The sequence below is a fragment of the Falco peregrinus genome, chromosome 3 (assembly GCF_023634155.1).
Source record: "Falco peregrinus isolate bFalPer1 chromosome 3, bFalPer1.pri, whole genome shotgun sequence".
NCBI lineage: Eukaryota > Metazoa > Chordata > Aves > Falconiformes > Falconidae > Falco > Falco peregrinus.
The window spans coordinates 67107686-67134783 of record NC_073723.1 but is presented as its reverse complement, the minus strand read 5'-3'; the positions used below and the strand labels follow the sequence as shown (position 1 = coordinate 67134783).

Genomic DNA, 27098 nt, shown 5'->3' with positions numbered 1-27098 from the left:
TTCAACAAGTTTCATTTTACTTTTACTTATGGTTGAATACACATGAAATGTGCTTTCAATGCATAAAAATCACAGTGGATAGCAGCAAAGGACTTGGGGGAAATTAAGGAGAATTTGATCATTCACATTGTGATTAATCTGCACATTGATGAAAGATAGCTATTTCACACTTCTGAAAATAAACTGGAGATCATTCTTCCCCCCACCCCCCCAAAAAAAAAGAAGCCCCCCAAAATACACAAAAAATCCCAAAACAAACATAAATCCAAAATGCATTACTTTCCTTTTACACACAAAAATGAAATATTTTTATGGCAGCAAAAGATTTTGATAATAATGAAAGTCTGTAAACTGTAATTCAATCTCTTTTTGTTGTTGTTGTTCCCAAAGTGCAAGATGCAAGATTCCCGTAAGCTTTCAGTAGTGCTTTTCCTGTAAATAATCCTTCATTTTGTTTGGCAAAGGCAGTTTCTGAATCAGGTCTATTCTGGTGTACTGACGTATAACAAAACGACACAGATATTGTAAAGAACGCACCTGCATAAACCGAGATACTGGATTTGTCAGTCTCACTGGGTAAGTTGCAGATCCAGGCAGTCGGGATCTCGAATAGCAGAAAGCTCCATTTTCAGAGTCCCTGATTGAATGTTCAATTAAGTCAACTATAGACGTATGTCCCTCCACATCTGGTTGTTCATAAAAGCTAAACCTACCATTTGAGTGTTCAATTCTAGTGTGAAGAGTTTTTCCATGGGAACGAAAACTCAAACTTAAAAGATAACGATCATCAGAACTATCTCGAACGAGAAACGAGCCATCAGGCACATTAGCTAATTTTCCCTCTGCCTCCCAACGTGTAATGGGGCCCCAGTACCATCCTTGTTTTGCAAGTTTTTTCAGTTCTTCTGTGAGACTTGTCACAACCATAGGACCACTGTTCTGAACAGAATCATAAACTCTTCCAACTCCAGGGGCAGTGTTAGGATCAAAATTCAAATGGCAGCGCATACTTTCAGCCACATGGGCATCTGTGCCATTTAATCCATTGAAGTTCCTTTGGATTTGATTATTCTGCATTGGAGGTAGCAAAGGCGAGAGTGGAGGGACATCGCTGTGATTAACTCTTGAGCTTTGCAACATGACCCCTGTGGTACCAATCAACAAGCCATTCACTGTCTGGTCCACAAAGATATCCGGTGCAACGACTACATCCTGATCCACTTGGCTCTCTTCTTCATGGAAAGCATTCCCCCCCACTTGAGAAGAAACAGTTGAAACTTCCATGGGTGAGGAACTATCCAGACAGTAACTACGTGATCCTTCCAAAGGATACATTCCCTCATCTAAAGGCACAGTATACTGAATGTAGTCCTGAGGCATTAATCCAATAACTACAGGCACATGTTCATCAATATGAAGATGCAAGTCCCCATTCTGAGATTCCGTATTTTTTAATGCATTGTTTTGTTCCTGGAACACGCTGTCTGACTGCAAGTCATGGAAGTCCTTTCGAACACCATTCAGTGCTGGGCTTGGATTAGAGGAATGGACCAAGGCCTTCACTTTCACTTCCATTTTGATGCAAGTCTCTTCTGAATTTGTAGGTCGAAGAGGCCATGGAGTTGGACTGTAATGGTGATTACGGAGGGAGGTGGATCTCAGAGGTCTTTGAGCTCGCACATCTTTGAAGGTTATTGGAGCAGATGAGGAAGAAAAGGTGTCATCATCTGCAGAGCTTACAGATGGTGTGCTGCCTTTGCCTTTCTGTTTTTGTTTTGCTGAAAGCCTCCTTTTTAACGTACCCATTAAGCTTTCACTTTTTGATCTATTTTTGCCGCCTTTTTCATCTTCACTATTGACTTCACAGCTAGCCAAATCTTTACCATAGCAGCTGCCAAACAAGGAGTCATCTTTTCCAAATTCACTTAACGATGGCTGCTGAACCACTACAAAGTCACTTTCATCTTTACTTTTATTTAAGTTAAAGGACTTGCGAATTGTTTTGAGACTAATTTTCTTCATTATGACAAGTTACCAAGTCTGGCTGATCAGCAGTGCTTGTGGTGATACAGCCCTAACACATGCAGAGCAGCTTCTGCTTCATTTATGTGTTTTATCCAGTCTCATTTAACTTCAAGAGCCATTTCCTGGAAACAAATAAAAAAACAATTAACTTCACAAAAGAAGTATTTTAAAAATTATGCATAAGGGTTTCCCCCTCTCCAAACAAAACAGAAATTGCAGTACTTAAGTAACAGGCATCAAATAGAAGTAAATACAGGCAGCTGACTTGGAAACCAATCAGGCTCAAAAAATGTATCTTCTACATCTGCCTTGGAGATTTCCACAACTTTTTTCTGATTTCACCATGCTATTTTTTAAATACACACACACACATTATATCACACTCACGGGCACATACATTTAATGCCTGTATATAAAACGTTCATGCACAGAAACACTCCTATCTTTCAGAAGGCTCCTAAAAAAAATTGCCACAAAAGTAACTACAGAATACAAAACTATAGGAGATAACAGGATTCCTACACACAGGTTAAACTGCAATTAGTCCTAAAAACATGGTCTTACAAGGTCATACTTTCTTTACACAGGGAAGTTGAGCAATATTCAAATAGTTACATAATTATAGAAAAACTAACTCTAGTGAAAAAAATAGACACCAACAGCAAAGTAGCATCTGTTCAGAGCAAGTCACAGGAGTCCCCTCCTGAACATCTATGAAAGAGAAGTTATTGCCAAACTCTGTTTTAGGCACAGAGGAGGTCAAATCACAGGCTATCCCTGCTAGCACTATTGGAGCTTTTCTTCCTTCAGTACTTCTGTCACGACTAAGTGGACACATCTGTTCACAACCCAGCCAATTGCTCCCACCTGGCACCTTCAAGCATCATGTACTCACCTCCTCCATAAATTTGACTTTTCAGCTTGGTTTTTTGGGGTGGGGTGGCAGGGGCTGTATGTTTGGGGAGTTTTTTTTTGTTTGGTCTGGGGGTTTTTTGTGTGTTTTTTTTAATGTTGGTTAGATCTTCCAAAGCAAGCAGCTCTGCAGAGAGGGAAAGAACAAGAAGGGAAAGAGGACAGAGGGAAGCTGCTGCTGCCACAAAAATAGTCTTACTGTTAGTACTAGCCATTATTCCACGTACCTCCAAACATGTGTGATGTTAGCAGCACAAAGTGCAGCAGTAAGCCTGGCTCCAGGCTAAGCATGGCAAGCTGGAGGAGCCGAAGAATCTTTCGAGAAATCTTTCAAGCTTGGGGGACTGAGGGGAAAGTAAAACAGTCCTTATGTGTGCGCTTCCCACTTTTCTCCCATAGTATCGCAATACAAGCAACTGAGAAAAATAGTGCAATGAACTAAGTTTTATTAACTAAACAGTATGATTTTCTTAAAGAACCATTCAAAAATTGCAAAAAAGCATGTAAAGAGAATGACTACTATAATCAAACATGAATCCATTGACTCTTGTCATCTATCCTCTTGTCCAGCCCAGCTCTTATGGTCCTCAAATACACAAAGGCTAAAGTATCATATCCAAAGCAAACTGAAAGACAATGCAAAGCAACTAAGGATTCTGAGCTTCAAAATATCTTGAAACATTTTAAGTAAAGCCCTGCTGCCAGGGTGTTGAACACTGTTCTCATAAAGAGCAGAAGCATTAAAGCTTGATTTACTCGGATTTCTACCCTAGCCTTATCTTCAGATTCCCTACACTACCTGCATTACCCTACCTCAAAGACCTTTTCTGTCTTTGCCATAACCTCCAACATTTCCTAAGTCCATTTTTTGAGTGTCTTCAGCTCTTCTCATTTCCTTTTCTTTTATCAAACTAAACCACACTTTCCTTTCTCTCAACGGGGAGAAACTAAGTTTCTCTTCTGCCTGTAAACTGATTTACTTGCCATCAGCAGAGAACAAAACACCCCCAAAAAACTTGATTCCTAAACAAAAGACTAAGAACTAACCTTTGCTATAAGCAAATATTAAAACCTTAAAAAAAAAAAAGAAAAAAAAACCAGGACCAGTATTTTATTAGAAGTTCACTGCTTATTTGCCACTTTTAACCTGACCCCTGTGGTACCAGGGGTCCTGACACATTAAAAAACATATTCCACTTACATAATTTGGAGATGATACTGAGATATGCACAAGTATTTTCAAACGTTAAGACACTACTTTTGTTTTCCTTGTCTTATGACAGATAAATGCAGAACCATAACATTTCATGTTTTGAAATACTTATGTTTAATATGAGCTCCATATGTTTGGAATTGGGAAATATGGAAGTACTGGGAAAAAACCCCACACAAGTAGAATATATTTAGTGGGTTTATATGCCTGGAATTTGGCATATCAGAATAACTGACGAAGTACAGTATTAAGAAAAACCTACAGATAAAGGAAGAGTTACATGTCAACTGTAAGTAGACTCAAAACACCTTGTTGACCTTCTATTCCTAAACCATTTGGGTTTTGCCATCTTAACAATACTCTTACTTATAGTAATTACAGTACTCTTTTCATTATATATAACTAAATGAACCTACAAAATGAGTGAAGAATACAACTTCAGGATTCTATGCAGCTCCTAAACCAGGGGTCTTCAAACTTCTTAAACAGGGGGCCGGCACACGGATGAAGTGGCAGGCAGTCATCTGCGGCTGCTTGGTTTCCCCCCCAACCCCTGGAGGGGGGTGGGGGGGTCTGTAAATACCGGGGGCTGGATTGAGGACCCTGGGGGGCCGTATCCAGCCCACGAGCCGTAGTTTGAGGACCCCTGTCCTAAACTGACAAAGTCAGAGTCTTTTTCACTTGGTAAATTTAACTGTGCCTTTGTGTATGTAGTACCAGAAGCTTAGGAATCCTCAATGTTTCTACCATGAAGCCCCAATGTGAAATCCACAATGTTCTCCAACTGCTTCTGACTGACATTCACAAGCCAATACTATTTCCACTTTACAAGATATGCTCCCCCATCCTTGTGGGGAGTACACCACAGTGTTTGCAGTTCCTAACCCTAAAAAAGCTAGCATGAAACAAAGTGAAATCTGCCTTCTAAGCTATGGACAAAATAAAAGAATGTTATCACATTGCTGATTTGGAAGAGAAGTACAGACCCCAAGGCTGATTCACCAACTTTTTTTATTGATGTTTCAAAGGAATTAGTTACCTAAAATGTGGGTGAAAGAATAACATTTCTTCAGCTTCTCCATAAGTCAAGGACTAAGCAAGTCACTTAAAGAACAGGCTCTCATCACATACTAGTCTTTCAAAATGTGTTTTTTTAGAAATTAAAATTCAGTATGTAAAAAATATTCTCAGATAGATCTATATGGCAGCACACAGAGAAGTCAAAATTTTTCACTTTGGAAGTGACTACTGAGCAAAAGTGTTTTACATCTGTCAAGTCTACTTTAGCCAATATCTTTATCAAGCAAAATGAGCAATTATCCAAGTGCACAACTCACCATTTACATCATTGTAACATTTCATATAAAGAAATAATAAAGGTTTGAAGTTCAAATATAAACCACATAAACAATATGAATATAAACCAGAAGTCCAGCTCATTCATCCAAGAAAAGACAATTAAAATCTAGTCAATGGCAGTCCAGGTCAAAACTCTCTAAAGTAAAACATACCCTACAGAGAGATGACAGCAAGCCTCTAAAGAAGTCTCCCATATGAGAATCATTCTATTTTATGACAACTTTTACACACATTTTATCCAGGACACAAGAAAACAATACACCCTGAAACCAAATACCCTAATTGATCCAGATACTCTTCTTTCTTTGCACATACTTAAATATCTGTAATTTTGCATTGCATATTAATGTGTTTAAAAGTGCTGTATAAACAGCCCCCAATATATAGAACACTCATACACTTGCAAGCGTATAATTTTCCACTGTCTACATCTAGAAGAGCCCAGCATGCACCTCTTCCTGGAATACATCAAAATTAGCTACACAAATTCATAACCCTCAGCAACACAACGGCTTTTGCTCTCATTACAGTCAGCATCACCGAAGTCTCCCATTCATATGCTCTTCCAGTGCCATCTGCTGTACAGTGAATTAAGACAGTCTAACTGGAGACACCTCTAGAAATTCTTCTGGCAGGTGCTTAGAATTATAAACAGTCTCTGAACTATGCCAACATACTCCCAAAGCCTGGTGGCTATGTACACAGAAATACCTGGAACACACAGACTGAAAATGGGACAATCAATCAGACCCAGAAATAATGAAATTTTAACACACAGAGTAAAAGGCAGAATGAAATGCTGGCTTCACCACAAATTCTGCATCTTGGAATCTTTAAAATTATGTAGGTTGACAAAACACAGGCCTCTGGACAAAAACTACCAGACTACTACCCAGCAAACACAATGGTCCCCTCTGTGCTTATAAAAATAGTCAAAAAACATGTATTGATCACAAATGTGAAATTAGTGAAGAGAATTGAAGGTAAAACTTTAAAGGCTGCTTCTCAGAAATATGAAAAGCAGGTCACACGATCATGTATTGTTATTATGGTGGTGGCCAGCACTGATTCATGAAAAATTATGACAGTTTAAAAAAAACATACATAAATCAGTTTGTGCAAATCCAGTTTGAATATTCAAGACTTCAGAGTAGTTTCAGTTTGATCCTATAAAATGGTTTCAATGAACTACAATCACATTGCTATCTCAGTGCAGTGCTTGCAAAAGGACACCAACAAAACCTGATTATTTATAATGGCCTTTATTAATTTCTTACCTTTTTCACAATTTTAGGTTATGTGCACTCATTTCCCAAGATAAATGCTATAAACAATGCTGCCAGAATACACTACTATAGAAATAAAACAGCATTAACTTTTAAGAGTCAGGACAGAAAACATCATACTGGAAACATACAGCGAAGTATAACTCATGATTGAACCAAGAACTGTCTTTACAAAGCTTAATAAAGATGCCATCACAAAAATGGCTTGGAACTATTAATCAATGACACTGCAGATAACTTAGACTTTCCCAAAATAAATGTTACTCTGCTATATTCTATATGTTTCTATGAAGTGAAACAATGGAGCGTTGAACTATTTTTTTGAACAGCTGTACTATTCCTGAAGTCTGGCTATTCATGAGAAATATATAATCCTTCATTCTTACATTGAATCATAGTAAGACTGCCATCATTTACAACTTCAAGTTACTGCATTTTTAGCATAATTATTTCTATTAAGAAAATAACTAAAAATAACCTGGAAGTGTAAAAATGTTTCTGCATTCCTGGGGCATGACAAGCACCAGGTTTTCATTACAGTCTGATAATGAAGCCCAGTCTACTTATCTGCAGAAGTACAGTTCATCTGCTGTCCCCAAACTCTCACTGAAATATATTCATTCATTACTTGGAAGGGTGTTTTAAAAAGAGCATTCTAAGGTAACACAGATTTCAAGTTCTGTATTTTGGAAATTCCTAAGTGTCTAAATGTACTCCAGAGCTCCTCAATCTATTTATGTAAATTCCTGAGAAGTTGTTCTCCACGCCTGTTGCATTGATTTTACTTCAATAATGAAGTCTGCATCACTGGAAGTTACTTCTTCAAATCAGTAACGACATTAACTCAAGATATTTCCTGCCATGTACTTGTAGTTTTAGTCTATACGAGTATAGCAACTACAAATAAAATATTAGTTACATAAAAAGAGATTAAATATCTGTTTTGAACACAGTTTCTGTGTTCATAGATACATGGCAGCTTTCACATTTCTCATTATACATGTCATTAGCGTACTGAAAATGGAGAAGTTTTTCCCTTCCCTAAGTTTCAAATAGATTCCTACACTGTATTACTCTCTAGTTACACCTTGAAGACAACAACAAAAACACACCACACCACCCCCCCAAAAAAAAGATGGCTTTAGTAGTGGCTTGCTTGCTAGTGGATGAACACTGTTTTAAAATAAGATCACAAATTTTATAAAAGCCTACCCTCTCCTACATACCTGCTTTTCTAGTGAGTGTGATGAAGCTCAGATGCACACCTTCATATAAAATTGGAATAAAGGTAAAAAACAGATGATAAGCTTATCTGATAGTACTTTATAATCAAAACAATTCAAGAGTACTTAAAGCCTTCTATTTTCAAGCTAATTAATCAAAGACCTGAATACTGAGTTGATTTTATTCACTACAAATTTAAACTTCCACCTTCTAAGATTTGAACAGCCGAGGAAAGTAGTCAGCTTCTCTAGAGGCCAATATAATTTAACAGGTCTTACACAGATTACAATTCAAAACAAACAAACAAAACCCAACAGTAAGTCATGTAAATTCTTTTTTTCTTCCTCCTCCTTTTACAAAGCTTTAAGGGAAAACAGTCCACAGGCGCTAATGTTCTAACCACAGAGTAACCCTGATCACTATGAGCAACTTTTAGCCAAAAATAAGCAAGATACACCTTTGATAGTTAGTAGAAAAACGGGGTAAAATAATAACAAAACCTTAATGCAAAGGGATTTTTCTTCACCACCATTAGTGGAACTAACTGTATGCAAAACCAGGAACAGAACCATTGAAGAGGTCTCAATACCTTGACTGCTTGCCTCTGGCCTGCTGTTGAAAAAGGATGTCCCTTAACATCTGGATTTCCCTGAGGTTGGGTCTGTGTGTCCCCCGTCCGTGTCATCGTGCCCCCCCCCCCCCCCGTTTTCTTTAAACACTACTTAATCATGGCTGCTTGCAGCAAGTCCTGTTCTTCTTTCCCATATTTGGTTGCAGGACGGAATATTTCTATCCGATTGGTAGTTTTCCTCTGGGGAGTAACTAAAGAGTGTTAAATGGCATCTCCGTACTACAGTTCATCTGTGTATATACAGTCTTGTAACTACAGCAATGTCATCTCTACAACAGCCAAAACCAGTTTAACACTAACAGTCCTCACCCAAGGTGACGTGTCCCTTATACAAGAATGGCTGATTGGGATGCATGCCTGCTTCTGGGCTAACACAGACATGCTAACCTGGTATATTAAACGGAAAACAGCACCAGTTGATATCAGCTGGTATCAGTTTCAAAGAAAGCACACACAGCATCAAGATACTAGTGGTACTGCTGGAGTAGGAAACTCTGGGGGAGCTCGTGGATGACAGCCAGAACAGTAACCACTTCAGCCACTCCTACATCTCTCACCAACTGGGAATCAACATCCAAACAGGGAACAAAGCAGACTGTACTTTTTATACATTTACTAAAAAACTGGCACAAGTACCACCTTTCATCACTTTCTTTTAAGCAGACATCTGATAAAAAGTATACTGCTAACAAAGTTTTTCAAGCATACTGAAAAAATACAGGGAAAAAGGAAGCCACAACTTGGCAAACAAAAATAACCCAGCAGATCTGTGTATGCCAAGCCACTGAAAAAGAAAGTAGAACATTTTCTGCTGAATCAAGTAAGAGAAGTCACTAAAGAAACCTGATGTGTGTAGTCCCTGTGCATGTGTTTCACTGCAGGCAATCACATCCATGAGTGCATATAAACCTTTGTTTTTCTTTTTCACACAGCTGTGCAAAAGCAGACAAAGAATGAGAATAATGCTTGGTCCAGCTCAGTTTTCATTTCTTGCTATTTTACAGGCTGCAGCAGCCAGACTTGCAGCAGGCTGTCTGTCAGCAAAAATTAAGTTTAGCTTCACAAGCAAAGGTTAGATTTCCTTGGGAGATGATGTATGAGAATTCCTTTCTGAGTAAGGGTCTGTCCCCCTTCTCCATTCCGACAGGTGAATACACAAAAATGTTTCTCCTCCATTGTAAGAGATAGTGGTACCCTCAGCATGACAGGGGGATCTTTATGCTTTCCTAAGATATTTATGCAACTGTCTTAAACCTTAATACGGTCATGAGTCTGAAAAGTTGTAAGACTACAATTATCTAGAGACCAGCTTCTCGTTCAGCAATAAGAACCAACAGCATGCTCTTTAGAAAGGAATAATTACAAAAATCTTAGGAAAAAATTGGTTTACAAAAGTTACCCGTAGAAATCTGTATACAATTTACAGTAATATACCACCTTTGGCAAGGAACAGATTCTGTGCCTACTTATTTGAGAACAACAACAGTGTTTGAAATTAATATAGTGAAAATGAAAGGAAGAACAGGAGAGACATCCAGCAAAAACAAAAAAAATCGCATTTTCTGTGCTTCTTTTTATGAAGTAAGTACAAATGCCTAAATCCTGGCACACATGCTGAAAAGAAAATAACTTATCTAACTGTATGGATGCAGGCACTAAAACCCAGTTCTGAATGCAGCTTGATTCTGAACCACGATGCATTTCAAAATGTAATATAGAAGTGCTGTCTGTCCACTTAAAGCATATGCCAGAAAGACAGAAATAGTAAATCAGACCATTCTCTCCAAGTGATTTTTGTGGTCTGCAGTGATCTTGACTGTTCTCTTAATATTAGTGACCAAATAACATAATTGTGAGAAACAGTTTTCCAGCCCTTCCCAAAAAAGGAAACAGAACACTTAGCAGTCGTGCAACAGGTGAATATTACCACTTCATATTGATTTGTATTGACGTCAGTTTCACTTTTACATAGTGCTACTTCAGAGAAACACTGTCACTGTGTGCAACTTCCAAAACACAAACGAAGCCAGCTGAAAAGGGCCTGCTGCTGACAGGTATTTCGATGAGGGGACATAAAGTAGGTACCATGCATGACCTTTCTTACAGTGCTATCAGAAGAGACATTCAGCTTTCCAGGCCAAACCTCTGCCATGGACCAACTCCACAGTACACAGGGCACATACTAAAGGGGCAATACAGAAATACACCACCCAGTTAACACATGTACATGCCTGTCTGCATCCAGGAAAATAATGCTAAAAAAGAAAGGAAAACACTATAAGGGGAAGGAGAAAACTACAGGAAAAGTAAAGCCTTGTACCATATTTCTGCAGAGGATTATAAAGGTTTACACAGGATCACCACACACTTCACTACAGTACTTGCTGATATAAACACTTTCTTTTTTTTTTAATATTGTTATTCTGCCTAAATTATGAGCTGCTAATTTGTTAAAATCACCATGTTTGCTTCTGCCCATCCAATTCATCTGATGTGAAAATTAAGAGAGGAAGTAGCATTTACACACTGTAGCACCCAGCAAGTATGACTGATAATGATAATTATGCTTTCATTAAGGTGCAACATGGGATACTCTTCTTGAGCAGCAGAAATGAAAAGCCTAAAAACACCAGAAGAGCTAAGTCACATTCAAGGGTAGATGGGGGTGTTTACATAAAAAAAAAACAAACCGAAAAACAAAAAACTGACATTTTAAACACCTCAATAGCCACACTATTTAGCCAACAGATAGCTTCATAGCACATATTTCTAAAACTGGTATCTTGACCAGCAAGTTGTAAACTGCTCACCTTCCCACTTCTGGGGGTGTCTGTCTGACAAGACAACCAGAAACATATGTAATCAGCCTTTGTTCCTACAAATAACATTCACCTGGCATGAAAGATACGCAAAAACAGGAAAAGAAAATTGCACAATTTCAAGAGTATAATTACTCTCAAAATATCCTGAAGAAAAAAATAAACTTTTTAAAATTACCCTAAAAATGTAGTTTACTTTAGAACACACTTTTCTTCAAGTAATAATCAACATTTACCTAATCTATTCCATTAGCAATAAAAGAAATACTGAACTCTGAAAGAGAAATGCATTTGACACAGATTTCTCTAACACATACACAATCTGAAACACAAGCAGCTGAAACAAGTTTTTAAAATAAATTTGGTTTGAAAATTCACTATACAGAAAGAGGATTCTGCTTTTCTACCACATCAAGTACAGTCATGTTCTACAGATGGAGGACCTGTGCTTGAAGTAAGACTCTTTTTTTCTATTTTTCAGCTTCTCAAGAAGGCCTGAATGAAATGCAATACACTGCTCTTCTACCTACCATTCTGCCTTGGATCTCACAACTGATGATGGCTGCACCTGTGGCTTCAAATTCATTTTTCAGCTGGGTTAGTTTGAGTGGGGCTGAATTATCCTCTAAATTTTTACGACTAGGTAGGATCTCAGGGTTCTTTGCAGCTATCACCTCACCACTTCTACCATGCCATTTTCAATAACAAAAAAATGTTTTCTTTCATTAAAAAATAACACTCTATCCTCTCAGTTTAAGCTATGATGCAGCAGTCCTTTATAATGTAGTTAACCCTTGACATAAATGGAAGGGTTAAGTAGACCCATTTATGGTCTGAGGGGAGAGCACAGTGCCTTGATAAAAGAGAAATAAAAGTGGAAAGATCTTTCCCACAGCATCTGTGCAGCATTTGCACATGGAGTGAAACCACCAAGCATGCTGAAAACGAAGAAGCAGTTAATAAGGACATTCCTCACAATAATGGAGAGGAAGGGACTGACCTCTGGTTTGTGACTTCCTTCACTAAATTATCAGACAGAAATACAATGTATCTGCTACATGGACACCACAAAGATCCCACCATTCTCCTCCAGACAATACAAAAATGTTTCATGTCAATATTGTACAATACTTGCCTCTTATCAAGGCACTCGGTTGCCATACAACTCAAAGATTTAATAACTTTCAAACCCGCAGAGACTCCTACTTCCATGGCCTTTCTTTTTTGTGAACATTGAATCAGTTGGTACCTTTAATTTCTGACAGTGGAAAATTCTGCCAGAATACAAACACCAACAACTGATATTACCCTTATTCCCCAGACACGCATTGTGAAACAAATCTCATTTTTGTGAAATTCACACAGATTTCATTCATTCATTTTGTATTAGACAGTGCCATTTTTCCAAAGTAATAAACAATTGTTTTATTACAAATGCACACCATTAACACAAATATAACATACTGAAATATACTTTCATATTATACATATAACATATTGAAAGAGAAATAGACATTCAGTGAAATACATAATACCTGGGATGAAAAGGCATTGGTAACATTTAAATAAGAATTACTTTTAGTCAATCAAGGACATTCCAATCCCTGAAATACTCTATTACAGTATTTTATCTAGTTGCTATTATTGCATATAAAGTACAGGCTGCTACTCATGAAACAGAGTTCCCTAGTCACTTCTTAAAAGTTCAGAGTTAAACACACACTCAAAGACTAAAGTTTGTTTTAGCATTACTTCCTACTGAAACAAAGCTCCACCAAGCAAGGCTTCGTCTGTCTGTATGCCCTGCAGCCCCTTCAGGGCTGCCCAACAAAGTTTTATCAAATAAGCAGATAGGTAGCATCTCAACTGAGGAAATACCCATAGCAAAAAATCATATATCTTTATGTTAAAAAATCCAAAGCATGTACATTTCTAAATGCAGGAAAAGCTTTTTCTGGAACTCAGAAGTATCTCCAAAACCAAGGAGGAAAGTGGCGTGAAACAACTCCATCCCTCAGAGACAGGTTTCACAAAACTGTTTCATTGTAACAGAAAAAATGTTCACCTCCAACCATCAAGATATCATCTCTGTTTGTTAGAAGTAGACATGGTTTGCTACTGTGATTTCTTTTTAATTTCTGATTAGCAATTAAAAAGAGAAAGCTTTAAGTGATACTTCTTGTATCACTGTGGTAAGAAATCACTAGCAAAAAATACTAGAAATTAAAACCATTTTCTATCACATTAATTCAGAATTTGAAAGTATTCCCGAACCGATCAGTAAGTTCCACCAGCAATTTTACTTTCTTGAAAATTTGAAATATAATCACTAGAATAATCATAAACAACTTTTATCAGTGAGTGAAACACTTTGTGGTTTTCCTCTTGAACAACAACATATTAAGAAAAATCATTTTATATCCTTCTTCTGAACTATTTATATAGGAAACATAGTAGGCAATTACATTAAGGTTCAAAGTTCAAGAACTCAAAAGTTGAGAAAAGCCAGAAGAGTTGCCTGAGCAATTTTCCTCTTCTTCTTGCCTCACATACGGGACAAAAATGTTTACATTAATTCTGCTCTTCACCATGCTTTAAAATGTATGATCCTATCATATACTTACAGTATACTAATTAAACTCCAAACTCACAGACAGAATTAACGGCTTCATTAAGGAAATTTTTGCTGTCTCTGTATCAGATGCTTAAATGTTAATGCACTGGCATTCAATGCTCTGTTCGACACTTCATGAGCCAGAACACAGAGAGCTCAGTTTCAACTTTCTTAGATGGATTCATAACCTGAATAATATGCACCATCAGGCCAAATTAAGGCAATTTAATTCTGAAACCTGAATTCTGAATTTTTATTATGTGGAGTGATGGGGGGGGGGGGGGGGGGGGGGGCGGGGCAGGGGTGCTACCTGTTGAAGTTTTGAGTAAATACTTTCCTACTTAAATCTGGAATCTCCCTCATCTCTTCATGTAAATATAAGACGGCAACAGAACCAAACAAGTGTGACTCCAGTAGTTGAATGCAACAGCAAATTGTCACCCACTGAAGATCAGTTAAAACTTGTGGTCCTTTTCAGGGATTTATTGACAACGGAGGAATAAGCCAAACACAAGACCTTGAAATTCATCATCCCATCATTCTGTGGAGACATACCCAACCCTTCAGGATACCTTCTGTCCCTGATCATTCAGTCATGATTCAATTTCCTGACTTTCTTTCAAACTTTACAATTCAGGAGATATTTTACAAGGACTTTCCAGCCTGTTTTGTTTATCAAAGCAGTAAGTGAATGAATCACCCATCTTACAGTACAAAGAAGTAAAAGGTAGCTGAATGATGAGTAGAAGATCCATCAGTGGTATACCTAAAGGAGTTAAAACGATGATGAGGGAAAAAAAAAACCAACCAAACTCAAAGAGCAAGATACCAAAGTTATGGAGGAGGGTAATGAAACAAACAAACAAATAAAAAACAAACCCAAAAAACAATTCCCTCCCCCACCACCATCAAAAGGAACAAAAATACAGACACACCCTTCAAGGTTAGTTCTAAACTATTGATAAAAGTGCAACCTACAAAGAAAGTAAATTCAGACTAACAAACAGGCCAACAATATTTCTGCCCAGAATTTAAGCTTTATGAGACAAACTCCAAGTCTGCTATACTGGTGTCTCCAGTGAGGTATGGAGTATTCTCACAACCCCTACCACATTCTGTTTGCGACATAACAGATCTGAGGCTGATGGCCTGCTTTCCAAAAATACAGTTCAAAGCAAAGTACAGTCTGACAGGCTGCAAAGGTCAGAACTACAACCAGTCTTAAATAAAAATAGAGATAAAACATCTGATTTTTGTCCAAGATATTCCCCCACACCCACACCCCCGCAGTACCTAAGCATAAGCAACTCCTCTACAAATCAACAGGAGTTGCAAGTACTTACAGCATTACTAGAAGAGTTAGGTTCCTTAAGGGTCCACAGACATGAAGACCTTATACGCAAAACATTGTTCATCAAAACCTTCTTCCCCTTTGCATACACAGAGCTGCTTCATTTAAGAAGCACCGAATTTCAGAGTTTTTTGTTTTTTAAATTAAAAACTCAGTAGCCCTTAGCCTTACTTTTTGTATATAAAAGCAAAAGTACTTAATGGTAGCACAATAGTATCAATGCCTACCCGATGCCTACACCTTCATTTACCTCCCTAGGCATGTTCTAGAACTGTCCATCATCACCTCACAGAATCATGCTGCATAAAATACAGCAGAAAATACAGCAGCAACCACTTCTTTTTATGGACATCATGAGAAGTGGAAGAATGATCATAGTATCCCTCTGGATAACATGAGGAGCTTTCAACAATGGAAATCAAACTGTGAACTCTAGCAACTTACATCATGGTCCCAGCCATCATGGAAGAAAAATTCTCACATATTCTTCATTAAGATACCCTACTGTGCAGCAACACTTTCAGATGCTGAACTGGGCCAGAAAGGCAGTCCCAGGTTTTCCCTTTCCAAGGCAGCTGCTCGCTCCAACTGGGATGAAAAAAACATACCATCTCTAGCACTTTGTTTTTCAGCTGTTAAACTTCTGTAGAACAGCTTTAAAAGAAGGAATAGAAAACTTTTCAAACTACAGAGCAGCCAAAAGGCTGGTGCTCAGAGTAGTCATCGTACAGAAAGCAGTGGAGAATTAACTTGGCTATCTTACATTCTGAATAAGGGCTCAAGCTACTGAGCTGTTACATCCTATTACAGCTCTGGGAAATGAGTTCTTGCAGTATAGTCCTTGCAGTCTGTGAAAGCTGTACATGCAAGTGACAATGGAAATTTTTATCTATATACTTTTATATTTAATTTCGTATTTCATTGCAGATGAATTTTGTCCATCATATGGATGCTAGGCCCAATGTCCACCTATTACATAGACCCTAATAAATAACAGTGACAAGAATAAACTTCATTCACACACACTTGGGAATCCATTTTAAAGGCAAAAGAGCATTTAATACATGAAGTGTAAGGAACCCACCTTACATAGTTTTATTGGTATCTCATTTCTATTCTGGAACACATATGCTATTTAACAAGATGCGATTCCACCAAGAATAATATTGGTTTCGTCTAGGCTCTGATAGTAGTTAACAGAATGGAAAATCTAAAGCAAAAAAGCAAAAGTTTGCATAAATAATGTTATTGGAAAAATATTATTCCTAACTTCTTTCCCAGTGAATATAGTTCTGTCACTGTTAGTAGAAAGGCTTTATCCATAAATAATAGTTACCAAATAGATTAACTCCACCTTCACCATGCCTTTAAGCACCCACAGTTTAAGCCTCAAAGAACCACCTCACCCAGAAAAATGTGTTCCACACTGCTTAAGTACCTTACACAATCTTTTGGATATATGCAAATCATAACACTAGCAGTATTCTAAAAGGTTTAAATAACTTTGTCTTTTTTTTTCCTGAAATAAAAATTATAACTTCAAGTGACTTAATACCTAGTACTGATAAAGAAAGCATACCATTTCCCCATTACCACTCCATAAAATTATTTCATTTTTAAAGAGACAAAAGTAATCAACACTGAAAAAGAATTTCAAACAGTGGCAGTCAAAAGTTACTACAACACAAGCAACTTAATCTGCAAAGTTAAAAAAATAATTTTAATCCAATTTTCTGAACAGCAGTACATGGAAAGTGATTCATTAGGCTGGATTTATTTAGTATATTCTGAAGTAAAAAAAAACCCCAAATTTCTGAGGAATACAAGACAGAATTCAAACCACTTTTCAATAATTAATCTGAAAATAAACCCAAGTAGACCTTTCAAAAAAAAAAAAGGAATATTTCCCCATTATTTGTATTTAAATAAGTGTTTATCATAAATCTACCAGCTTTGATAATATGTGATAACTACACAAGCTCCCTATTGCCTGCATGTTCATTTGTAAGTACTCCAATCATTATTTTAAGCTCCTCTGAACACAATCAAATTTGGAGGGGCTGGGGAGGACAACACATGTAGGCAGAAGTCTCACTCACTCTTCGAAAACACTAAGCGCTGAAAGATCATTTTAACAGAGCTACTCACACATTCACCTTGATGAACCAATGCCCAAAGTAAAACGAATGATACAGTATTTAAGCTTCATTACTGATTCTGAAATCAGTTTCAGAATCTTCAGAATCAGAAAACATATTTCATACAAGACGGCAAGATGGCTACATAAGGATTTCTTAGGAGCAAAGCACACAAAAACAAGATTGAAGAAGGTTCACAACTCTCTTTCCCACTATTACAACTTCAAATTAGAATATACTGCAATAAGGATTGCAATAAAAATATTTCCAGTATCTCCAGCACTTTATTTCCTGGCTTGGACTCTATGCAATTCATAAGCTAGCCTGTTAACTACTAAAGTTAAGACAGTTTTAAAGCTTTCTAAGGGGACAAATCTTTAACAAGACATCTGAAAACAATCCTTCTAAACTGTTGCAATTCTTTAAAGTGAATATTCCTCACTTAAAGTTGGTACCTGTATCAAACCACATACAGGACAGTTAGATTAGGATCATTGCCAACCTCAAATCCAACCAATTTTATACATGGCATGTCAAACACACTAAGCTACTGAAAATCAGTCTTCCATGGTCAGTAAAACAGATCCAATCAGTCAAACAGAAAGCAGGGTTTATTTCACAGACAAGCCAGCACAACATAACAAAACCAGAAAGGGGCCGGGGCAGGGCATGTGTAGGGAAAGAAAGAGGATTTCCTTCTTTCTGTTTAAAGATCGGGGATCTTCAGCCAGGTGGGTGCCCATGGGGAAATCTTCCTCACAAAGTAAGCAGCCGCCGCTAGAACCCACTCCCGCAGCAGAACCTGGATCAGTGGAGCAGAAGTCACAGCCAGCGTGTGCCCACTGCCCCCCCCCCATGCATTTGGCCTGGCTGCTCCCCCAAGGTCTTAGGACCCACTGCAACGAGTGACCCAAGCTCTGCATTTGGGAAAGTGAGAATGTAAAATACAGCTTATTTTAAATATTTCCCTTCCCATTTTCACTGGCAGGAGGCCCAATAAGAACAAAGAGCAAATTAATTATCTTCTCTATGGTTTAGAGCCTTCCCATATATGGGAAACAGGAGACCTGCCTGTGCTCAAAGTACTGTCAAACACACCTGTACAGAGTATTATCTCCATCTAATCTCACAGAATTACTTGAGCATTTAGTTTCCCTTAAAACAGAAGGTGAAACATTAAATCAGTTTTCTAAATTGATAGTCCTTTTAAGACCAAGGGATGCTTTTAAGAAGGCACGTATATGAACACTGCAAAACTAGGACACGGACCAGAATGGAAACAAAATTTTGACTGCAAGACCAAAGCTGCTTAGCCATCTTTTTTGTGAAGTCCTGATTTGTCAGAATAAAACCCTTTTACAGTACTCTACCAGTTCCAACAAAGCTTACCCAACATGCAAATTTTCTAATTTTGGGTCAAAGCTAGAGTAACTCTTAATTATTCATGATTAACATGAGGAAGTTTGGTTGTGGGGTTTTTTTTCCACCTACACTCTAATCACCCGCAGACAGAAACATCTCACTATCCCAACCAGCAATTCTGACAGGGAATATTTTGAAGTTTTTAAACAGACACTGTTTTGTCCTGATGCACAGTGTAAGAATTTTGGGTTTGGAGTTTTCTGGGGGGTTGTTTCAGTTGTGGGTTTTGGTTTTTGTTTTGGTTTGTGGTTTTTTTTGGGGGGGGGGGGTTTGGTTGAGTGGGGGTTTTTTGGTGGTGATGGTTTTTTTTAAATAATGACCCACAGAAGCAGAAAATAATTTCCCACAGAGCCCTAAACAATCTGATTTTGCTAGTATTCAGTCCCAACCCAGCAAAGATTAATTAGCTGCGAACAGACACTTAAATCAATAGGACATTATGCAAAAATAAAGTATTATTATATCGTACATTACATTTAGCTTGCATATTAAGAATTGGGGCCTTACACTGAGCAACTGCTCACACGTGAATAAAAGATAAGGTTTTCACTGTCTATATGAAGTAATATGCTCTATGAGATTTACACAAACTCAAAGCCCTTAAGATAAGTATCTCCAGAGCAAGGTCAAATTTCTGCAGAGCCAGGAGTATAGAAGCCTTGTTGCAAAAGCTAGCTAAGCTTGAAAGTTCAAGTCTGTGTACATGCACAGAGACTGTTTTTTCTCCTGTTCTCTCTGGCATACACCTAAATTTACACATATTATAAATAAAAATGAAAAAGTATATTAGCCCAAATAAAGAAAAAAAAAAAGAGACTAGATACATATTTTTCAATGCTGATATACAGAATTTCTGTTCCTGTTTGACATGAAAAACAACACTTTAAACCACAACAGATTCCAAAAAAGCATTTATTTTTGTGATATACAGTACAACTGAGAGTACTCATGTAATAACTTCCCTTCACCATTGTCTTCTGAACATCACTGGATCAGACTGCAAATAAGGCTAGTACATTGGTCAGTACAGACTCTCTTTTATCGCTTCAGTAATGGATGTGGAATATTTACATATAACTATTTCCCCAAGTAACCTGATTTTTTGCACAAAATCATGCCAAAGACCTATGGCTAATCCTTTATTACTTCTCAACACTACTCCTAACCAACAGCTCTCTTCCTTTCAAAAGCCAAGAAGAGGAGAAAAGTCAATGTTTCAGAAAGCACTGGATCAGTATTGGGTTTGCCTCTGTTTTGCATTGAAGAAAGAACAGGGAGGGGAAGAAAAAAACCCCCATCAGGCACCTACCTTATACAGACCCATGCTTACAATCTTACACATAACCTAGCAACTTGTACCTCTGAATGCACAAACCAACTATTCTGGAGTCAATCTCCTCAGGCTGACCAAAATTCCAGCCTGGAAAACTTCCCCAGCACAGGTTTCACCCAAACCAGTCTGCCTGCACAAACAGCTTCTGTTCAGTGAATCCAGTGAGAATTCCTCACTCGCCCAGTTCATACCAGCTCCTGAATGAAGAAAGTCAACCTGAAAAGCTGCCAACCCTGTTTTTGAAGTACAGCTTCCACAAACCTCATCCTAGAAGGCACACCTTCTGTAATCAAAAACCTTTGCCCTTATGCCACTAATCTCCATTTTTCTATTTTATTAAACCTCCCAATCTGATACCTGATTACCAAGCAAAAGAGATTCCAAGGGTATAAAACCCCATTACTGATGCCAAAAACACAGTCAACATTATACCCTGTGACTGCCCAGTCTTGTAGCACTTACTGAGGCAAGGTCGGGGGAGACAGGACTCCTTAAATCAGAAGGAACAAAAAAGAAAGCACGCTTGACCACTGTATCAGAGACATGCTTCAGAAACGTTTGGAGTAGCCTACTAATTTGTTCTCAACCTATTTGAGGAATGCAGACTGCTTTAGAGAAGGAAAAACAATCACCTACTCAAGACTCCTACAAACTGCTGTTTAAGCACATTTACCAGAGAACGTCAAGATTAATTAAGAATAAAACTACTCAAGAAAGAAAAAAAAAAAAGATCACACACTGTAAAACCAAGCCTGACTAGAACCTCATTTCCAATAATTCTGTCATCAAGAGTAGCATTCTATGTATTGTTTTAAGTAATATGGAATATCCTTGAAGAACAATACCAAAAGTATGAAGTCTGCCACCTCAAATCCTAAAATGAATCAATTTATCTGCTAGGTCCATTCACCATATTAACTTGAGACCATCAAAACCTTACACAAGTCCTCTTGAAGATCAGTATCTTATACCATCCAAGTTAAATAATACAAATACAGTTACTGACTATACACTGCACTTGGAAGCAAGGAAAAATACCATATATCTGTATGATTTACCTAACAATATGCACAGGTTCATTTTAACCAGAGACCACTTAAACTCTGAAAAAGAACATTAACATCTACTATTTATACCTTTGCTGCCACAGAAAATGGCTCTCATCCAAAACTTAACAGTTTAAACAAAATTATTTGGTGTTTATAACAAAACCCCCATATACTTTATAAATCTGAGGTTTTTTAAAAACTGCCAACCTACTGCACTTAGCAGATTACAAACGAAAGGAATGTTTTGCAGAAGACAGGAAGCCTCTCATGCTCTATGTGCCCTATATATATGTCTACAATAGAAAGCAGTGTTCAGAACGTAGCACTTGGACAGAAATGCCTAAATAAGGTATCCTTAGGTTGGGGTTACCAGCAAGCAAGATTTTTTTCATATTCCTTCAATGGAGTTTGAAAGTTAGAGGCAGAACAAGTTAGCCAATGTATCTGCATCCATGCTAAAAAAATTAAGACTTATACTTACCTTGCATAGTCTTCTTGGTGATGTAACAACCAAGGAACATTATTTTAGGTAACATGTAACTTTCATCCTTGTCCTAAATGAAGCCAACTGAGTTCCTCAGAGTCTAAACTGCTGTGTGAATGGTTAAGAACATAGAAAAGGGCCAATAATTTTCAGAGTATTTATCTTAAAATTTTCCAGAAGAAAATTCTGCGACAGACAATAGGTTAATTAATTTTTTTAAAAAGCAAAATTATCTGAAAATAGGTCCTTAAATCCACATTACAGACACTAATGAATAGCAGCCAGATTTGCAAAGCCATACACAGCAAAACTTTCTGAAATTATCTGCAGTTGTAGTTGCTTATTGTTGGCATGCCTGTACATAACAAAAGCAAGAGTCAGAAGATCATAAAAACTAGTAGAAGAAAATACTTGGAGCAGCTTTTATTTAAGTGAGCTTAAGAATTCAGAGAGCTAAGTTCCTAACACTGGTCTGGAAGTTTTAATTCTCACAATAAGCAGACTAAGTTTCTGCATCATGTTGCCTTTTCAAATTCAGTCTGTGTAGACTCTAGCAAAGATTGTATAACCTTCTTTATAGATGTGATGTATTAGACACTACTTTGCATAGTCAGCTTTCCATTTTCATCCAGGGCAGTAATTTAAGGCCAGCTTGTTTTGGCTTTAACCACCAGGACAGGCTGAAGTAGGTGACATGGTGTTGCTTCAACAGCTTAAGATCATTCCGCTACAGTGCGGAAAAAAACCTAACGCAACAAAGACCCCAAAGCCATAAGTTTTTATATGTTTGTTTCCAACCTAATGTAACTATTTTTAACACAGAAATTTATCCAACTTACATAGTACAGAGTTTTAATACAGAAATCAATTATTTCTAGAGGAAAAAACAAAAATGACAATAAAAGAAGGAATCTACTCGGTGTCATGAATCTTTATCCTCTGCTGTATCAGAAGCATATTTGCAACAAGCACATCTATTGTCTTAGACTAGACTTACTTAAGAGTACACATACTCAGACCGATATGTATTACCAGAAAAATATGCATACACTAAAATGGAATGAAATTAGCTTTTGGTACAAACATAAGGATAAGGAACATTACCAGATATTGTTATTTCTCTTTAAAAAATAAAAAAGAGGGAATTCAAAAGTTCTGGTTTTCTTTTCAGCTTAATACTTTACATTACAAAATACAGTTAAGTTGCATAAGAAACCACTATTCTGCTTTTCAATCCCAATCCTATCCAATTTATACTGAATACCTTTTAGCATTTGCATTCCTAAATTTGATTACATTTACTTTTATACTACTTGTACCTTATTTTCCTCCTTGGTGTTTCGTTGATCGTGCTTTAATGTGTGTTAGCAACAAATTAGAGGAGGTAGCTCAAGTGGGTTGTGATGCTCCAAGAGACACACCAGCAGACAACAGCCTCCTTTCCATCTAATTTATGTTATCACTCACCTCCCTATGACACGCTATACTACCCAAACACTACCAAAATATTGCTGTGTAGACCCAGGAGGACTGTAAAGCAATAGCAAATAAGGCCCTTGAGTAAGGAACTACCCTGGACTGTGGCCTCAGTTTTGCCAGCAATAGGGTAGCAAGTATGTAGTGAACTCACAGCAATGCTACTAAATGAAATAATGAAATATTTCAAATGTTTATGTTCAAGTTACTGTATGACTATAGAAGATTTTATAAGAAGGAACAGAAAGAAATAATTTGCTTCCTAGTAAGAACTCTTAATAACAAGAGTTCACTCTCTCACTCCACCACACAAAGGAGAATTAGGAGATGTAAACCACTTGCAGAACAATGGGGACCAATTATCAATTCTTCAAACCGTCCCTCTCCAAGTAACCTAAGGTGTCTGACTCACTGACTTTGCAATCTAGGATGAAAGAAGTTAACAGCACAGTATAAATTACTATAAGTCTTCTTAGATTTCACTACATAAAGTTCTCAGGAAGCTTAGGACCATCCATCATGTCTCCTGGATCCATGTGAACACTCTGATGGTGCACATATGCGCTGGGATGAAGTGACTGCTCACAAAAGGTCTGGAAACAATACAGTGCTTCTTCCTTACTAGTCCACAGCCTTACAGCTTCCCAAGGAGTTTGCAAAAGTGTGACCACTCATACTTTTTAAGTATTAAGGTGTAATTTAATTGAATTTTAACTTTAAAAAAAAAAATCTACTTAAATCTTGAAACCCAAGATATAGGAAATACATGCCTGAAAGTATACAACAGGTGAACCTGCTTTAAGTAAAAGCTCAATTCCAAATACAATGCAATGCCACAGAAATCAAGACATACATAACAGGAAGTGAAGACTCCACTCAAGTACTGCTTGACACTTCATGAAAATAAGTAATTTGAAAAAGCTGAAATCTGCCCTTCGTAAGCTACACGTAAAACTGTGGGGTACGATTACGGCCTTACCACTGAAGATTCCAAAAGCACCTAGACATTTCTCCAGTGGTTTAAAGCCTTCCAGCCAAATTATGTAATTTAATTCCCAACTATACTGAAGCTTCCCTACTTTCTGCAATCCAACCATGTTTTTATTAACATGAAACAATAATAGCTCTATTTTTTTCTCCACATAGAGCAGAAATACAGATGCATTATTCCTCAAGCACTTGTACAGACAGCCTCTCTCTACGACAGCAGGCCTGCAGCAGGCATTCTTTCACTATAGGTGTATTAAGAGGCTGGACATGGCATAAATGTTCCTACCAGGTAGCGAAGAAGCATGGGGACCTAACAGTAAAAGAGCACCATAATTTAGTGACTAGAAAAGAAGCTTTCCCTGACTTCAGTGTATTCTGCAACCGACCTCTTTAACACAGTAACCTACTGCACAAAAAAAAAAAAAAGCAAGCATGTTCCAAACTAACATGATTTTGAAAACATAGAATGGTGAAAGAAAAAAGGAGACAGAAAGATACAGCCAGAGCAGCTCACATCACAGAAGCATCATCCTCTGCACCTCTTAAAAACCTCAGTGTTTCGCCAAGGGTTTTTTCTTAGGCAAATAGGTAGACATGCGCCAGGACCAGTGTTTTTTGGAGAGATATGGCACCACCATGGAAAGCAAATGTAAGAAACAGCTTGACAAACAATGAAAGCCAGTAAAGTTTGGGCGTTTTGTGTCGTTTCTTTGTTAAAGTCAAGTTTTTAAGTGCCGCCTGTCACAGAGAGCAGTCTTCCTCCCGCTCGCCCCTTCGTGAGGGAGCCCTTAGCGCACCCCCTCCTCGCAACAACGAGGCAGGCGGCGCCCCCAGGCTCCGCCGCCGCACAAGCCCCCGCCGCGGCAGCCAAACCGCCCCCTCCGGACACCAGCCCAGCTGGAAACGGGGACCCCCCCCCCAAGCCCCAAACTGAAGGCGGGTTTCAGGGCGGGGTGGAAATCAGCCTAATTCAGCGGGCCCCGATAACGGCACCAGCAGGCACGGGGTGCGTTTGGGAAGCAGCTCAGGGGAGGCGGAGGGGAGGCCAGCGGGCTCCACTGCCGCGGCTGGCGGGTGCGAGAGGCCGGCCCCGGCCCCCCTCCTGTCACGGCAGGGGCTGGGCTACGCCTCGGCGGCCCGGGCCCGGCGCTTCTCCCCGCCTGCCCGCCCGACTTGCAGGCCGCGCCGCGGCCCCGGTGCCTCCGCAGGGCCTGGCGCCGCCGCTGGCTTGGGGAGCCGAGCAAACAAAGGGAGAGAAGGCCGGGGCCGCGGCTCGGCAGAGGGGCGGCGGGCAAGCCGCGAACCGCGCGGTCCCCATCCCCCGGCTCTCCCCCGCCTCACCAGCCCTCCGCGGCAACCGGGGGAAGGGAAGGAGAGGAGAGACAGGCCGCGACGCGCCCGTTGCCCCGGGGACGCTCACCCAGCGGAGACGGCGGTGTCCCGCTCCCGGGGCGGGCCTCTTCCCGGGCTCCTCGGCGGCGCGGCCCGGCCTGCGCCGGCATCCGGGCTCGGTAGCGAGCAGCCTCCTGGGGCGGCGGAGCGGGACTCACCGAGGACGACAAGGAGGAGCTGGCGCTGCTGTTGCTCTTGAGGGGCCCGGCCCGGCTCGGCTCCGGCTCCCTCCCTCGCCGTGCCGCCGCCTCCCTGTTCCTGGCGCCGCCGCCGCTTCCTCCGCCTCCTCTGCCCCCACCCCTCCGTCCGCGGAGGGGCGCACGGGGGCGCCGAACCCGCGATGGCCGCCGCCTGCCGCAGGCACGGCTACGGGTGCGGCACTCGCGCGCAGCCCGACAGGGGCAGCAGGACCCGGGACGCTCCAGCTATGTCCCGCCGCCTCCTTGCTTGCCCTCGCCGCCTCTCCGCGGCCCGTCTGCCCCGCAGCGCCTGGCCGGGGTGGCCAAGCCCCTTCCCTTCCACCGATCCGGGTGCCTTCCCCTGCGCTCGTCCCCGCTGGGCGGCCGCGGGAGACCCGCGGGGTTCAGCTATTGCTGCGCTGGGAGGGAGGCGGCTGGGCTTTCTTAGCCCCCGCTCCCACCCCGGCCCGGTCGCTGACTGCTCCCCTTGGCTGCAGAAGCTCGTAAATATAGTTCACGGGGCGCTACTCCCCCCTGCTCGGTTCAGCGAGGAGCGCGGCCTGGCCGCTCCCCTCGGCCGCCCCCCGCCGCTCCCCGCCCCGAGCATGGGTGGCGGGCCCGGCCTGCTCTGCCCCGCCGGGAGGCGCCGGCCGTGGGCGCTCCCCGGCTGAGGTGGGAGGCGGTCTGCCCTCCGCGCCCCTCCGCTTCGGCCCCCTCACACCTCCCGGCGTGCTGCCGACGCGCCAGAACAAGCATTATTGCCGTGTGCCGGTCGCCACGAGAACGGTGCCGCTAAACTTGAGCCACATCAGCCGTGCTACCGCAACTTCAGCCGAGCCGGCTGTTCGCTTGCTTGTCTGCCGGTCCCTTTTTTAAAAAATGCAATGCTAAATCAAGAGCAACAAAACGGTTCTTAATTTAGGATGTGAGAGACTGACAAAAGCAACTAGCAGGGGGTGAAGAATTAAAATCTGTGGAGAATACGGGTCTTGAAAGTTGTTGCAAGTCATGCTTGCTGACTGATGTGAAGCCAGTAAAATACCAGCTTAATTTCGGTGTATAACTGATGCAAATCAAGAACCTGATTTGCAAAGATATGCGTAATTCGCTTACCTATGTAATCGCATGAGAGTCAGTGAGATTATTGGTGTGACTCGTTGTGCAGCTGCTTGACTGATTTCAAGGTTAAAAAGAAATCGTT

At 39.9% G+C, this 27098-nt stretch overlaps 1 protein-coding gene across 3 annotated transcripts; it reads right to left on the bottom strand.

Moving 5' to 3' along the window:
* On the bottom strand, positions 1-26013 carry SOCS6 (suppressor of cytokine signaling 6). 3 transcript variants are annotated; one of them, XM_055800281.1, is made up of 2 exons: positions 25877-26013; positions 1-2147 (listed from the first exon to the last, which is right to left on the bottom strand). In XM_055800281.1, the coding sequence occupies exon 2, from the start codon at positions 2020-2022 to the stop codon at positions 418-420; it is 1605 nt and encodes a 534-aa protein (XP_055656256.1). In that variant the 5' UTR covers positions 2023-2147; positions 25877-26013; the 3' UTR covers positions 1-417. The 3 variants fall into 3 exon arrangements, with proteins under 3 accessions (XP_055656256.1, XP_055656255.1, XP_055656257.1); XM_055800280.1 differs by having other exon boundaries at positions 25747-25996; XM_055800282.1 differs by lacking the exon at positions 25877-26013 and adding an exon at positions 8609-8693.
* Positions 26014-27098: the final 1085 nt, after the last annotated feature.